At 41.5% G+C, this 16,511-nt stretch overlaps 1 protein-coding gene across 2 annotated transcripts in view; it reads left to right on the forward strand.

Moving 5' to 3' along the window:
* Positions 1 to 834: 834 nt before the first annotated feature.
* Positions 835 to 16,511, forward strand: part of BLNK (B cell linker) — a 98,528-nt gene continuing 82,851 nt past the window's right edge. Inside the window, exons 1-2 of one of the 2 annotated variants that reach the window (XM_062579647.1) lie at positions 835 to 850; positions 9,577 to 9,639. In XM_062579647.1, the coding sequence (XP_062435631.1) occupies positions 848 to 850; positions 9,577 to 9,639 (66 nt within the window). In that variant the 5' untranslated portion in view covers positions 835 to 847. Of the gene's footprint in view, positions 851 to 4,332; positions 4,401 to 9,576; positions 9,640 to 16,511 lie in introns of those variants that run through there. The other variant, XM_062579648.1, reaches the window with a different exon arrangement.

Below are 16,511 nucleotides of genomic sequence, written 5' to 3' on the forward strand. Positions count from 1 at the left end.
ATATATAAAGATGAGAAATAAATACACTCCAAAGGTGCAGTACTGTGGGTGATCACCAGATTCAACAGGTAAAGGAAACAAAAGAACAAGTTACTTTTCAGAGAAAAAGAGTTAAGTTAGGGAGCAGTGAAAAGAAAAATGTATAAGGACAGTGACACATAGGAACAGGATGTAAGAGATGTTATAAAAGTCTCCTTCAGTGGAAATTTTAAGATCAGGTTGGACAAATATCTGAGGACAGCATGATCAAATGATGGCTAAGGGTCAAGCTCCAGGCTGCCTGGGTAGCAAAACACAAGCCTTGTCAAGAGGCACTTTCTCCAATAGTCTAGCACTGAATTTATATTTGCTCCTCACAGCATGTCCACATTAAGATACAGCAAGTCTGGTGCTACCCCAGAACCTTGCAGTTAGAAAAAGGGGTTACCAAACTGACTTCCAAGTCTGAGTCAGTTTGCTCTAGTTATTTGTGATCCTGCCTCTCTACTGCCCACATCTCCCTTCTAGGCCCTACAACTTGAGCTTGTTATTTTGTTTTGCTGCTAAATGAAAAAGGACAAAAGTAGTCAGCAAAATTTCATCAAGCTTCTGGACGGTCATGAGTAAGCCTTCATTCTCCAATGTCCTCTGTGAACTTATTCAGACTATGACACTTTACTCCGTTTTTTTTACTCCAAGAATGTTTTCCCCCACCCACCATGAAAGCCAAGCCTGTCAATCACACTAACAACAACACAACACATATGGGAGAGTTTAAGGGGAGAGAGCAGACATGAGAAACTGCTCCTTTAACTCATTTGGAATCAACTCCAACATGCACGCCTAGGAAAAGAAAAACAAGGAGACTATGGTAAGTCATGTTCTTTTTGTTATTTTTGTATAAAATGGACATAATATCAGTGACAATGGATCATATTCTGTATAAAGTAGTATCTTAGCTCTAAGTTTGCTTAAGTATATTTTGCTAATGAGAGCAATATTCCGGTGTTATATCCAATAAAATGTTGCATGCAGCTGCCTTTCCTTTTTTGCAAAGCAGAGTTTAACTTGAAAGTTTTGAAGCAAGTTTAAACACATTTAGTGGCTATGTTCATGAAAATATATAGCCCCATTTTGTAAGAAATGTTGTTAATGGCATGATCTAGGAATCAGTTCCTGTACTCATTAGTGATTTCTATGAAATTACAAACTGAGGATTTACTTTATGAAACTCCAAGGAGCAGTAGCCTGTAAAAGCATGTCTCGTATGTGACTTCCACATTCCAAACTGTAGGAAATAATTTCATTCTGATATATACTATAATGGTGTGCTAACCCTGCTTTATGTATGGGAGTTATACATGAGAATTCCTTTCTATATAAAGGTCAAATTATCTGGTGTCTAAAACATGTTAACTAAGATTCCTCTAATATTTGGTGCTTCTCAAGAGGGGGACTCTGAGGCTCAAGTCTTCTCCTAAGATGTCCCAAGCATTTCACATTTACCCTACAAGAGGCATAGCACCAGTTTCAATGCACTTTTAAGGGGAGCACAATAGTGAACAGCACCAATGAAAACTTTTAATGACCCTGGTTCAACACACAAAATATTTTAACCTGCCAGTTTCCATGCCAGATCAAGATCTCAGAGGCTCCAGAGCATATGCAGTAGCTACATACACAACCTGCTTAGGACTGATGCTGGTTCACATTCAGGTCACTGTAGCCTGCCCAAACAGGTGCTGCGCCAGGGCCTGGCTATCTGCAAAGATGCGGTGTCTTCATCCATGCTTATCTGGGGGATGCAGGAGGCCTTCTCCCCCTGCAGTCCACACATCCCCACAGCCAACGCATGTTTAAGGACACATATTTACTCAGATTGCCGTGAACTTTGGCATACGTCAGCTAGGTACAGCTAGAGTATGAGGGTACTAAGCAGAATTAGTCATCAAGCCCCAGGTCCTCCAAGGCAAATGTTTTTCAAAAACTCCCCTTGGAAGCAGCAAAAAGCAAGAGGAAACACATACTAACAAGCTCTGTTTGTTGCATGCGCTTGAGGAAAGAAAACCACAACCCTGATGAAAGCTAGCATAAATACCAGCATCGGAGACCAGCTGCAGCATCCCAAGTGAGCAGCCCCATATCCCCAGGTTTAACTATTTCTGTTGTGATCAATGCTCTAATCAGACCAAAACCCCTAAGGTAAACAGTTTCTAATAAGACAGCACTTGTGGTTCAGCCCCCCAGGAAGACAGACCCAAGCATGACCTGTCCATGCAACACATCTCACCTGGTGGAGGGAGGTGAATCCTAATCCTGGGTCTGGGGACCCTTCCTCATTACCTCCTGCTTCAACAGCTAGCTGCATCCTGTCAGCCCCTGGAGGGCCCTCCTCTCCCCAAAACCAGGGACACAAAAATTAAGGAGATTTCAACCCAAGTGACAGCAGGGGACTAAGCCAGAAGTTAGTAGACAGAGCAATGACCCAGCACCCACACAGGGAAGAGGGAGGCCATGGCTGCAGGGGGGATGTGCAGGCAGGGCTGGATCCTGCTCCCATACCCTGCATGAGCACAGCGGCGGAGGGCAACAGGCAGCAAGGAGCAGCCTCAGGCACCCAGTGGTTTCTAGAAATGCTACTGGCCTAGCAGGCCATGGCAGGCAGGGGAGCCCATACTGCTGGCATCACACACACTGCTGAAAGTGCCCATAAAACACTTTTTAGTCTTGCATTGAGATGTCTGAACCAGAACGGCTTACACCTGCTTAAGAACCAAACACAGCCTGCATCACAGGAATAACTGCATTGCAACTTAACTTTACTCACATTTCACTCCTGATAGCATCTGGTACCTAGCCATCAATCAAATCACCCACACACATCTCCCACCGAGGGAGGGGCCTGCTAACACCCTCATTCCTGTGCTGAAGCAAGGCAAGCAGATCCCTTACAGGATACATTCACCTCTCCCCTCTGCACACACTGGAAAATGGTATTGCTGCCTCCTCTCATCCACAGGAATGTTGCCCCCTTGTGAACACTTGAGGCCAGTCTCTACAAAATTCAATATATTATTTCTTACCACATACCCAGCCAGGCACTTAGATTGTTTTCATTACTGAGAAGGCAAAGTTTAAGTTGAAAGGGCATCTGTGTTAATTCCTGCATTTCTGGAATTCCAGGATTTGAGTTTTGCTGGGTTCAACGTTCTGGAAAATCTTGGCATAGTAAAGGGTATTTGGTGGCAATAAGCTATATCTGACCTGTCAGTCGCTAACAGTAAAATTACATGCAGGAAAATTTAAAGCAGGATAACAGATGAGACATTTTAACTTATTTGGAGTCCATTTTAATCTTTGAAAATGTGCCCAAAATCCATTTTACTTTAGAAATAAAACAGGAAGAGTAATTGGAAAGCAGAATATTCATTCGTTGGTCTCTAGCCTTTTATGGAAGCTTTCCTATTTCTCCTGTTGTGGTGACTCAGAACTGCTGAGCAAAATAATCTGGGTTTGTTTCAGCAGCTGCAGCTGCATCTTGACAATTTTGTTGCCCGATGCATAAAGCAATAGCTCTCAGACTTTCCCTTGTTGTCCCACTTTAGAAAATGTATGCTGACCCCTTCTCCAATTTAAAAATTGTGTACACAGCTTATCTCAAATCAGGAACATGTTTTGTGCTGGAGTTAAATAGGGAAAGGGATTCAGCTTGGAGGAGATGGCTGGACAGTGGTGGCAAGGGCGGAAGAGTGCTACCCTTAGCCTTTCCAGCACTATTTTCATCTCACCTCCATCCAAGCCCCAGCCTCTGCCAAACCACTGTGTTCGTTCCTCCTCCTGCTGCCAGAAGCACTTCCCAGTTGCACGCTGACCAGGACATTGCACACCTCCTTCCATAGGGGATAACACACCTTCCCACACAGACCCACATCTGGTCCAGGATATCCCCTAGTGCAGGTTTGGGACTGAAAGAGTATAGGAATAACCTTGAGGTTTGCCCCATTTCTATATCCTTTCCTAGGTATCCCACTTTCAGCCACAGTCAGAACAAAATAGTAGGCTACACAAACTTCTAGTCTGATCCAGAACACGCATGTTATGTTAGCCTTACCTTTTTAAAAAGGTGACATAGTATTGGAAATAATATGTTTTTAAATAGTACTAAGAGCTTAAGAGGGGGGAAACAAACTTCTTTAGAACATACATTGCCTTTGAGTTATTGACTTTCTTGAGGTCCAGAGTATGGTGCCCAGACTCAATGTGAAGTCTGGCATTTACTAACATGACTGTATGGAAGCACAACTTCTGTAGCTAAGCTCTGGTTCTTCTGTCTTAACACCACAGCACAGTACATCAAAACCCAGGACAGAGTCAAACACAATCTGAAGGAGGATCCAAGCAACTGCACAGATGAGTTCAAGGTAGGCAAGCCAGGTTTAGCTATCACCAAGAGGCTTTATAATAGATATGAAAAATAGTCACACCATGGTTGCACCTATAAATAAATCAGATGTTAATGACTCAAATATTTTATACACTGATTTTCAGCAGAACCCTCTTAGCCAACTTCATTAATGACGAATGTTTGCATATGTTAATGTAGAACAACACTTACAGATTCTTTAGACTCTGTAATTCTTTAGACTTTAGAATATCGGTACTTCCTAAGTCACTTTTAGAAGGCGTGCACTTTAACTGCGCAAACAGGAAAAAAGTTGCAAAAAAGACTTCCTCTTAGGATTTCTACAGTAGCTCAGTAAAGCAACAGTTTAGCATTATTCAGATAGATCAAGCCTTTCTCACTGGATAGCAACATGGCCACAAAACTACCGTCTCAAGAAGAATGCGAGAGCTGGACAGCTTTTCAAGTCGCAGATCTCCTAAGACAGGTACTGAAAGTATATGTAACATTCAATATATGTTCATCTATATTCAGCTAGCAGAAACTCTTGCTGGATATCCTTATCCTAAGCATAACATAGACATTAACTGGTACCAAAGATAGATTGGGGGGTGGTAATTGCTGACTAATAACTCCTTTGTATTAACATTCTGTGAGTTTCTTGGTGTTCTTCCAGTTTTTATAGAAATTTAACTCTGCTAGCTAAGATCTCCTACATGGCAAATCATATAGAAAGGTTTGCTTGCAGGGATATTTCTTAGAATAGAAAAGACAGTTCATGCCACTTTCTTTCCGGGAAGAAATAGTCATTTCATTAGGAGTGGGTGTAGGGTTTATTTGAACATCACTTTAAGTTTACAGCTCGTCAATAACGATCTGCTTTTCATCTTTTCTTCTCGATGCACACACACCCACAGTAGTTTCTAGATGTAGTCTTAAGCTTAAAGTACCTGAGGGTTTGTATTTTTAGTCATTCTTTTGTCTCCTTGAGCCTTTACTATTTCTGCAACGCAAAGTATATGCCAATAACTTGAAGGGCACAAGATATTCCAAACAGGTCTTCAGTCATCCTTTCGCTACTTGAATAAGAATATCCTCCAAGATACAGTTCTTTTTTGGATATCAGATTTTCCCCCTTGTAACCTACTGAACATTATGAGTCAAGCTTTACTGCAGCTTACCTATATGATAGGTAACAGATGCCTACAAGGGACAGATACCTATAATCTAAATACCTACTAAGATTGATATCTGTAAGAGATAACTCTATTCACAACATTTTTTATATATAATATTTTTACATTTGTTTTTTCATTGCAAGTTTCTCTACGTATTTTTACATCTAGGATTTTACTGACCTGCACACATTCTGCGGTACACAATCTTTGAGAGTGCCTGCTTTTCACCAAACATGAGAATTTAATTATCAAGGTTTCTCTTCCTTTTTAATTGAAGGAGCATTTCCTTTTTTGAGGAAAGTGTTATGAAGTGTCATGGTTCCATTTATAACTACATAAAAAGCAAGCCAAACTTCAAGACACCCCTGTATTATTTCTATTTTCTAGTTTTGCATTGTGCCTGAGTAGCCTATCCTCACACTTGTGTAATTTTAAAAAACAGTTTTACAATGCAGATGGATCCCAGACAGACCACAGGTGTTAGGCTGAAAAAGTTAACCTGCTCCACAGATTTAATACATACGTTAATCATAATGTATCAGCTAAGCTGTGAACTCTATTACTACCATGGTAAAGTTACTCAGAGGATTGATTAGCTTAAAGCCTTTAGTCTTAAAGGAAATCAGATTAATTAGTGGAAGATAAGAATTTTAAAGTACCCTGCAATTCCACACCAGAATATAAAACAGAAAATTAACAACAGTTGTTCAACAACTCAAACTTCCAGGGAAATTTCAGGAGGCAAGTAGTTAACTACTGAATTCATACTTCTTAACAGAAGTCTAACCTTACTCTTCCACATGTACATCAAGTCCTTCACACCTGCATCTGTGCTCACATCACTGACTAAAGCAGCTAAGTGATATGACTACAACATAACCAACACTGCTCGGCCTCAAGGCACAGCGCTGGCAGCCGCTCACCCCCACCAGCTCGCACAGCGCTGGGCAGCTCTGCTGGCAGCAGCCTGGAGGGAGCCTGACCCGACCGCCGGGTACGGCCACAGGCTCCGCGATCGGCCCACGTGCCGGGGGCCGTGAGCATCACACCCCAAAGTCAGGGCTGCCGCACGCATGAGCCAACGTTGTTCAGGTTGCACGACCAAGTACTCAGATGTTAAAAGCACCAGCACTGGGTTTATCTGTATAACCAGACTTTGCCTCCTTTTACAGTGCATGAAGTGTATTACATTGCAACAGCCTGTCCTTGCTTCTTCATGCACTGTTTTTTTCCAGTCACAAAAAAAACAGTCTCTGTCCATGCAGAGAGCTCTATGTTTTGTGTCCTACTCTGGGCTGATACAGAAATCGTAAGGTGCACAAGGCCAGGGCTTGCTGGAAGAGAGGAGGAACTCATGGTAACATCAGCTGGTTTCCGCCTTGACGTACTGCGTGCTGCCACTGCCCCAGCCCAGGACTCTTGGGGCCCTGCAAGTCACCATACAAAACCTGCCATTGCCTGGATGCCCGACATGAAATCCCAGACTCTGATTTGCATAAGTGATAAGAACTGAGAATTGCAACGACAGTCAGCAGGAGCTCTGCTCAGAGGCTAAAAATGCCAAATTTCTGAGTATGACATACACACACCCCTATGTGTGTATACATATATACACACATGCACACACAAGAGAGTCTATGCAGTTCTTAGATACACACACATGTATGAACAGGTCCTAGATATTTTAGGCTTCTAAAACCACTGGACACTTTAGAGGGTATTTCCCACGCACCTCAGCTCCCTTTATCACTACAATTTACCACAAGGTGTTCTGATGAAATACAACCAACATTTCTAAAGCATTCAGATGAGAAAACAGGCTAAGGAACAGCTCAGAATGAAGAGCTGTCCTGGGTTCAGGAGGAGGCACTGTGGGGTACACGAGAGAGCAGGTAAGCAGGGAGCGCCGAACAGACTGCAGTATAGTGAACAGCAGTTCATGAAAGTCACATCAGCTTTTGTGCACTCTGACACCAAGTCCTCTAGAAGCACAATGGGAATGGTGACGGTTCAGCGACCATCACTAAACACAAGTAGTGAGACGTCAGCTTGTCATCTACTTGTCTAACTAACAGTGTAAAAGGGCCAAATTTTCCCTTTCATGAAAGTTGCATGCTTGATTAATAGCATAGAGCAAAAGAGAAAAGGAGCTAACTGGAGCCAGTAACTGGAGACAGATGAGCGAAAGCCAAGAGTAGATAGTATGAGTTTTCTTGATCTTTCTCCTTTCCAACAGCAGTATAACTGTGCTAGTGGCAAATTAACACTCCCCACAACCACAGCTGCAGCACCCACAATGACCCTCTCACACGTAATGTCATCAGTGATCGACTCTTGAAGCCGTAACTGTAAACAAGCAGCCCTCCCCCAACTACAGAATAAAAGAAGAATTTATAAATCTTAACATTAAAAGCCAAGCAGATTTATATCTTGGAATTTTCTGTTCAAATCAAGTAGATAAAATACTTCATTTTGAACATTTCTAAGGGCACTTTTAAGAAAAGTATTCTAGAAAAAAAATACCTTAGAAAAATCCATATAATTACTTCTGAGAAGGATTTATTTTCACTAACATCCCTCTGTTAGTCTCCAAGTTAGTCATTACTGCTACAGAAATTTACAGCTGTAATATAGGGGACAGTCAGCAAGGACTGATAAATATCTGACAAATGTAACAGATTTTCCCAATGGTTTATCCTCCAGGATGTACTAGTTTCTGTTTTAAATTCTAAGTTTATTTGCTTAGAACAAACAAGTGTTTAAACCTTCACTGATCCGGTCCTGAAGAGATCTGTATGCTCAGTCTAAGCTTCTCACAAATTGCAGGGAGATCTCACACAACCGTGGGAAGCAAGCACCTACCTGCTCCGAGCACCAAGATCATACGTTTAATAATTTTCCAGAACTCAGTGGCTCACATCTAAACTAATGAATTTATAGCATCTGGTTTTAAAATTCACTTTGTTAATGGAGCTGAAACAGACTGAATACTTTGATTAAATATTCTGAATACTAAACTTGTACATTCTTAATGAAAACAGTTCTGGATTTTCTTTCTGCTTTCTGTGCATAACAGTGCTATTTTTTTTTGAAAAGCCAGGCTAAAGCATTTCACACAGCAATCCGTGAGACTTCTAGGACTTTTTCAGCCCAGTTCTATTCCTTACTACTTTTTGAGGGGGTTAAAAAAAAGAAAAAAGAAAGAAAAGAGGAATTCCACTGTATCCACTTTTTTCCCCAGTTACTATTTAATTTTTGTCATAAGAAAGTACTGCTTCTGGGCGTTCTTACTTCATTTTGCTTTATAATCAACACCAACTTGCTTAGAAAAAAAAAGTAGTCACACTGCTGAGAAGAGATCCCGTTTCTGAACATGAGTTGCTTTCCAGCAAAGCTCATCCATCACAAGACCTGAAGGCCTATCATACCCTCCATACCAACACCACACCTAGCCCAAACATCTGCTCCTAAAACCAGGCAGCAGCCAACACAGAGGTGGTGACTGGGCATGTGAAGACCAGGCTTTCTCTGAACATGGCCTTTGGTTTCCAGCAGGCAGTGCTGTAGCACCCCCAGGGTGATGGCGCAGCCACCGCAGACCTGTTTCCCCAGCTCCCTTTCCAACCTGTTTATAAATTCCAGCTCCCTCTTATTCAGTGGCAATTAAATTTCCACAATCTCTTCCCATTGTGCTCACCACTCTATTTACATTACACTTGCTGCTTCATAATCCCACCTTGTCTACTCTACTCATGATTTTATCAGCCGTTACCCCCTGTAATCTCTTCCAAAGAGAAGTAATATCCTGTCTTATCTTATGTGGAAGCTACCACCTATTTCTGAGCACTAGCATTTCTCTGTCCAATATTCTTTTCCTAGCAATCTGTGCCAAATGCAATATGTAAAAGTTACTGAAACCTTAAGTCTTTTCATATAGAAAAATTAATAAGTTCATTAACAAAAGTCAAGTTGCATACTCTTTCACTAATTCTGGGTTTTTTTTTTTCCTCACTTCAGTTTGGAATGTCTGAATCTGCAGTGGTTGTAGAAAAACTGGGCATGAACGGATCTCAATTCTTGGTAAGCAAATCCTTCCTAAGATGTAGCAGTCGTTCATATTTCAGTGCAAGGCTTCAGCAAATAGTCTGACATGTTCCTTTGCAGACATACTAGTGCATTGCTACTTACACCCAACTCGAGGGACCCCTCCGACATAGCGCTTCCCAGCCAGCCCCGCTCTCCCCGGCACAGATACTAGTCTGTTAGCTCACGGAAGTGGGAAGGAAAGTCTCTCATGAAAAATGACTTTCAGCATTTTTTTAAAAAAAGAAATTATACGCTTTATAGCCGTTCCTTATGGAAAAGCTGTTGCATAAAGCTTACATGATTAAAAACACTAATACAGAAATCTACATGAATTTTACATTGTTCCCTGTGTCTGTAAACTCAGTGTCCTGAATCGAGAGATTGCTTTCGATTGAAGTCTAGGGGGGGTTGCATAACGATGTGGTTAAATTCATTTCAACTTAGTAGAAAGGAACAGAGTAAGTCCTAGTGCTGGGCCAATTTTTCTGTCACTAGTATCATTCATGGAGCTATTGAAGTAATAGACCGCTAAGACTTATCTTAAAGGTGAAATAATTGTTACAATATAACCATGAACTGCAGAGAAACCATTTGCTTGGCACTTTGTTACTCAAAGCTGTTTGCTGGGTGCAGCAGGAGTTACATGGGCTGGTTACATCAGAGGCCTCCATCCTGCAAACTGGTTAATTAGACCCCAGTTACTCAGGTGTATGCAGGTTTGCTTTTAATGCTGCATGGCCACAGTGTAAAACTGGGGTTTACTAACTCTTCCTCCTTCCTCGGGGCTAGCAAAGCTATCAGAAATTAGACCAGTTCCTGTCCTGTTCATGCATCATACTGCTAAGGACTCTGTAGTCAGAGCATCTTCGATGCTGGATGAGAGGGAGTGAAGTTACAGCTACGAGTGTTTGCGTTGGCTCCTTGTACCTGCTGTAAGTCGCACCATACCACAGCAGTGGAAAAGGATATGAGAAGTTTTCAGACATTAGTGGTAACCTAATAAAACATAAGTGAAAAAACAAAAGAGGAACCATGCATGACCTTCATAAGATGCTTTGTGACAGGAGATATTTAAAAGCAGAATGTTTAAAAATGAAAGCATTTCCTAGTGCACTCTCTGAACTGTTTCTCTTTAACATTTCTTTAAAGATTACTTTGCACTGCAGAAAACATGGCAGTACATGTGGTACAGTGAGCAACATCCACTTTCGATGATATTATACAAAAGAGACAGGTCTCACTAGAAGTAAGATTCTTACAGCTTTCAGGCAGTCTGTAACTGAATTCTTGAGTAGCATTGTCAGCACACTATATCTCTAACAAGCTGTGCTTGAAACAGAATTAATTATGACAATACTAAAAAAAGAGAATGATTCAGGAACTTACATTGTCAGGGTATTTTTGGTATCATTAATAGCAAATATGTAAGCTAACTTTTAAGTAATTAGAGCAATAGCCTACTTTTCTACTCCTAATAAACAAGAACCTTGATATGTAGTAAGGGATCTACTGACTCACATATAGTTATCAAAATCCAAAAAACCAAAATTCCAGATTTATTGCCTTTGTATCCTTTAACAAGGGCTTTGCTTTTACACCTCAGCCTATCATCCAGTAGGAAAGGACTATGATTCACTTCACTGCACTCTGGCTATTGCACATGTGGGCATAGAGACCGATGTGACATACAAACCATGCACCTGCCCAGTGCTTGACTGGTATTTAGTGCTTAGACACTACCAGACAGATGATTCTCTCAATCAGGCAGGCAGATGGCAGCTACCTGTGGCATCTTCCAGACAAATTTAATGATCATCTCCCCAGCGTGCACTGAGAGATGCAGCCTTCTACTTTGCCTTCGCATGGTTTGAAAAGCCATCCTCCTTTGCTGCTGTTACAGAAAGCATATTAAACTGCCTGCAAAGGCTGGGGGAAAGTGCACAAGAGAGCTTGCTGAAACAAGAGCTCCCTAAATGCCTACGAGTAGCCCTGTACGATCCTCAAATGAGCCTTCGGTAGGCAATAGCATGATTCTCCCAAACAGGATTATGAAAACTCGCACAGCTCTGTCAGACCTGTGTAGCAGCATTGCAGTTAAGGCAGAAGGGAGCAGGTGAAATTTGCATTTCCCAAGGTTTTAGGCACACAGCTCAGTAAAGAGCCAGTTGTTAGTCCAGGGGGTATAGACAGACCTGTGCATTGCCCTCCATTGCATCTACATTCATTAAAGACCTCCTCCTTTGTGGTAAAAGCCAACACTGTTCACAAGCTTTTGCACATCTGCAGGGAACCAGCGCAGTCACCCCAAGAAGGGCAGGCTTAGATTCACTTTGGTGGATAGAAGACAGCACTGTGCACATTTCACTCTTGCATCCTTGATGGGGCTTAGCAGACTAGCCAAGTCCCTTGTTCCCACCACAAAACCCCTTTTGCCTGCCCCAAAACTTTACTTCCCTGTTGTGGCATTGGTATCTTCAGCATCTGCTGCCTAGGCCTTCTGCAGCTGTGGGACGTGCCAGGATCAGAGAGACTCCAGTGGGGCTGGCATTGCACAAGCCTCCTGGTGGGCCTTGCTTTCCAGGAACTGCACCTTCCAGCACTCATGTGTGATGCACTTATCACAGCATATAACACTAACAGCAGCTGTGCTTCTGCTTCCTGCACTGCTTCAGAGAGCACAATCCAAAATTTTCTAGAGAAAGAATGCTTTCAGAAGTTCAGGAAATGCTGCAATAAATAGTTATCCTAATGCTTACCACATAACTAGCGTAAACTTCCTAGAGAGGGCTTCCTATGTAAGATGTACTTCATATCCAATGCAAGTTTCATTATGGGAAAAATAAGTCAGATGGATTCGCTAATACTAAGGTCTTCTTGAAGTTTAAGATGTTCAGTCAAGACATGCATGCAGTATAGCGCCACGTAATATGTGGCCAGATGGCCACAGCACCTTCAATCAGTTTTGACTTGTTTCAGAATAGAAATTGAGAATCAACATTTAATAGCTCTCTGAAGACTTCTTGTCCTTTAACCAAAGACAATCACTTCTACAGTAATATTACACTTTTTTTTTTTGATATATAAACATACTGAGTTCAGTTTCAGGCTGATTTTTCCTTATAAAAGATTACATGCATTTTACATGAACTTAGAAGTACCTCTTCCTTTACACTTCTACAGAAGCTAGAGATGCAAAGGATGGTGCATTAGATCTAAAGAAGGAAAATGAAACTGCATGGTATGCTTTATCAATAGTACTATAGTTGTGGTAGTTAGTCAAATGTGACCTGCATATTGAATAATACTAATCTGGTCCTAATGTGCAAATCAGCATTTAGCCACAGCTGCACTGCACACAGCATGTTATATTCCCTCATGCTTTTTAAGGTTTGAATTTGCTGCACTCTGCTTTTCCTGTTCTCCAAGAGTTGCTAGTTTCATGTTTTCATTCACTTTTTTATATTTCCAGTGACACTAAAAACATTTTGATCTGAACTTGAACCAAAACACAGTAAGTTTATTGGATATTTGCATAAATATATGCTAAAAGAAGCTTGAACTAAGAGAAACACAAAGATTATTTACAATCAATGTCCAACCATTTTGCTTTTTCAAAAGGTATTTCCAACAGCATAGCTGGAATATGGGGAGCACCAGCCCATTTTCTTCACCAATGTGTTAGTGGTTTGTGGTGGAGTGATCTTTAAAGGACTGAACCTGACTTCCATTCAGGTCAGCATCAATCCTGAGAAAAGGCAATGATTGCCTGGCTTGGGTGTTTTTCCCCTCCCCTGCAGGGAAGCAGCAACAGACAGGAAGGGAGCAAGAACGACACCTCCTTTCTCAAGTGGCCAGAGTGACTGAAAAGACCAGACCTGTAGCTCCTCCGCAGGCACTTGAATGTCAGAGTCCCGAGGCCTAAACCACTTCTGCAGTTTCAGTAAAGACAGTATCCCCTCCCCACAGGCACACAACCAGGAGCGATATTTTAGTGGCATGGAGGAGGGATGGTCAGGAGGACAGATTGAAGTGGCTTTGGGCTGCTTGGATATCTACCAGAAAAGAGCTAACTAGCCTCAAGTACTGTTCAATTGGATCTGATGTGCAACCCTGCACACTTAGCTTTGGAAATAAAACATGGATCCTGGGTTTCCTGAGGAAAGCAATGCTATGCAGGGTCCTACCTAAGCAACCAAAACACAAAACTTTAGAAGCTTTCCAACTACCTAGTCATGACCCAATGCCCCAAGCAAGGACTGAGAAACTCTTGTAGTGTTTTCCCCAGGCACCAAGCCTGTAGAAAATGCCTGCTAAGTCCAAGACTCAGGTGGAGGCTGCAGTACAGGTCAGTATAGAAAGCCTGCATACAGGTGAGATCCAGAGAAACATAACAAAAGTTGCCATGGTATCCTCAGTGTCTGCACTATTTCTGGTGAAACAAACTATCAGGCTGACTCACAACAGCTAAATGCTGTAATTCCACAGCCAGTGTTAACTGCACCCTGCTTATTGCAGTCATTGAAAATAAAGCTTTGCAAACTTTTCCCCCATCACACAAAGCCTCAGTATCAGAGTTTCAAGGTACCCAAGTGCTGGGTGCAAACGTAAGTGATCTTAGCATCCTTCCTGCCTTTGGGAAGCATGCAAGGTCCTAAGGCAAAGGCCATCTAAGTGTGTTAAGTTTGACTTTTTGCAGTTTCTATTCTGACGCTTTTCTCCCATTCACAAATAGCTACTGTCTCACACATCCTCCCCTCTCTCCTAGCATACTTGGCCTGTGCTGAGCCCTGCCCTCTCCCCTACCCTCACATGCTTTCCAGACATCTAGAGCTTTGCTTCTGCTTTGTGCTAGACCAGATTCTTCCTTCCCTCTCTGCTCCATAGGAGCTAATGGAGAAGAAAAGGGAAGTTTCTCCTGGTGATATTGCTCAGTGATTTGCTGCCTCATCGGTTTTCCTCCTTTCTGTCCTTCTTGGATACAGATGCCACCCATTAGAGGCAGCAGAAGGGCTCAGATATGGCAGGTATTCTCTCAGAAATGCTTCCATTTCCAGGAATTCCTTCAGGCTCTGGGCTCACCTTTTCAATGGCAAGCCCAGACATTGATAGGAGCCAGGAGCCCCAAGAAGAGCTTGAACTCCTGACTGCTTTCTAGGTCATTCTGAACATCACCATCTGGTATGCAAGAGGGGGGTTGTTTCTGCTTCAAGGTCTTAAGCAGGAAGCTAAAAGCAGAATCATGGTAATTTCAAGAAGAGGAAAACAGTAAGAAAAACCTCTTTAAAAAAACCCAAAGTGTTGCTAAACAAAGTAACCAGAAACAAAGAATAACTTTAAGGAGATCTTAAGATCAGGGCTAAAAGGGAGACATTTTACTGCTGAGTGCATCTGCCACTATCAGTCATCTTCAGCTGAATATGTATTGCCCTTGTCTGGACTATTTATCTGCTTTCAACAAAGCATAAGGCATCTGTAAAGCAAAAGCAAGAACTGCATAGTCCTCCTTATTCATCAAAAAGAGGAAATGCAGATAGGTTACTGAATGTAGATAAGATTTCTGAAGTGTATGGCACCATGAAATTATGCATCATTATCTCAGCCACATAACAACTTTAGCCATCAATTTATTAATATTAAATTAGTAAAGGAAACACTCAATTTCAGGCTCAAGTACAGAGCCTACAAGCACTGTTACCGCCACAAGCCTATGAAAGTTTAGAAATCAAATTGCAGTCATTTTGATTCATTTTCCTGCTAAGTATTTTCAAATATCTCATGAGTAATTTAACTGTCCAATACCATGATCTAGAAATGCAATCCAGCTGTAAAAAAGTCCTGAGCCAATGCAAGAGTATTCATTGCAGGACTAGGTCCTTAAGTTTTACTGAAACAGAAACACATTTCTATTCATATTCCAAATGTTGCTGCCAGAGGTGATTTGAACATAAATTTGTTTTATGCAGTAGCTGTGAGTGCACTTGTCTACTTTCCAGTCCTTAAAGCTCTATCACAAAACAGTCAAATTCTAAATGTCAAATTATTCATAATTATATTAAATATAGATTAAAGGAATCTTTTGATGCAGAGTTCTTTGTTCTTAGAGTTTACTGATAATTTTCAATGTTATAGAAATAATCCTTCAAGTTTTGTGGACCTTTCAAATTCCAAGAACCTAAGAAGGAACATGAGAAGTGGGGAAGTTTAAGCCATTCTGTCATAGTTTCCAGCCTTGACTTTGTAAGCCCTGAGCTGAGAAATGGAAAAACACCACAGAGTCTCAGGATTTCCAAACTTGAACTTCCTTCAAACATCCCAATTACATAAATGCACCCCCCTCAGAGCTCATTTTAGCAAAAACATCAGCTTCTCCTCTTTAGAGACAATATAATTTGAAGAATCTTCATTTTTAGTGCCCTGGTACTCACTCCTTCCTGGGAAAAAAAAAAAAAAAGGAGCTTTTACAATACAAGTTGAACTTCGTAATGCCCAAAGCCATTAGTCACTTAGTCTCACCAGAAACTGTAATCGCTCCCTCATTGTTAGTTAGCAGCTGCTATTACAGATGTTTTCTCCTAGAGTCCTTAAAATGTCACAATTCAGTCCTCCTACTTTCCTTTAGCTGCTTCCAATGCAGGGCTATAAATTCCTAATTCTCTCTTCTTCCTTTTATGCTTGAGGCAGATGAATGTGGAAAGCTGATACTAAAGTGACAAGTTCCTTTTTTCATTATTTCTCTCTGTACAAGACTCTGATCTTACATTAAAAAGACAGAAAACTATCACTAAGCAATGACATTGTAAGCTGCATAAAGACTATTTAATTAGTTTTAGATTTCAGTGAGCAAGTTCCACAGGAAGTCAAAACAT

Source organism: Rhea pennata, chromosome 7, assembly GCF_028389875.1.
Source record: "Rhea pennata isolate bPtePen1 chromosome 7, bPtePen1.pri, whole genome shotgun sequence".
Lineage (NCBI taxonomy): Eukaryota > Metazoa > Chordata > Aves > Rheiformes > Rheidae > Rhea > Rhea pennata.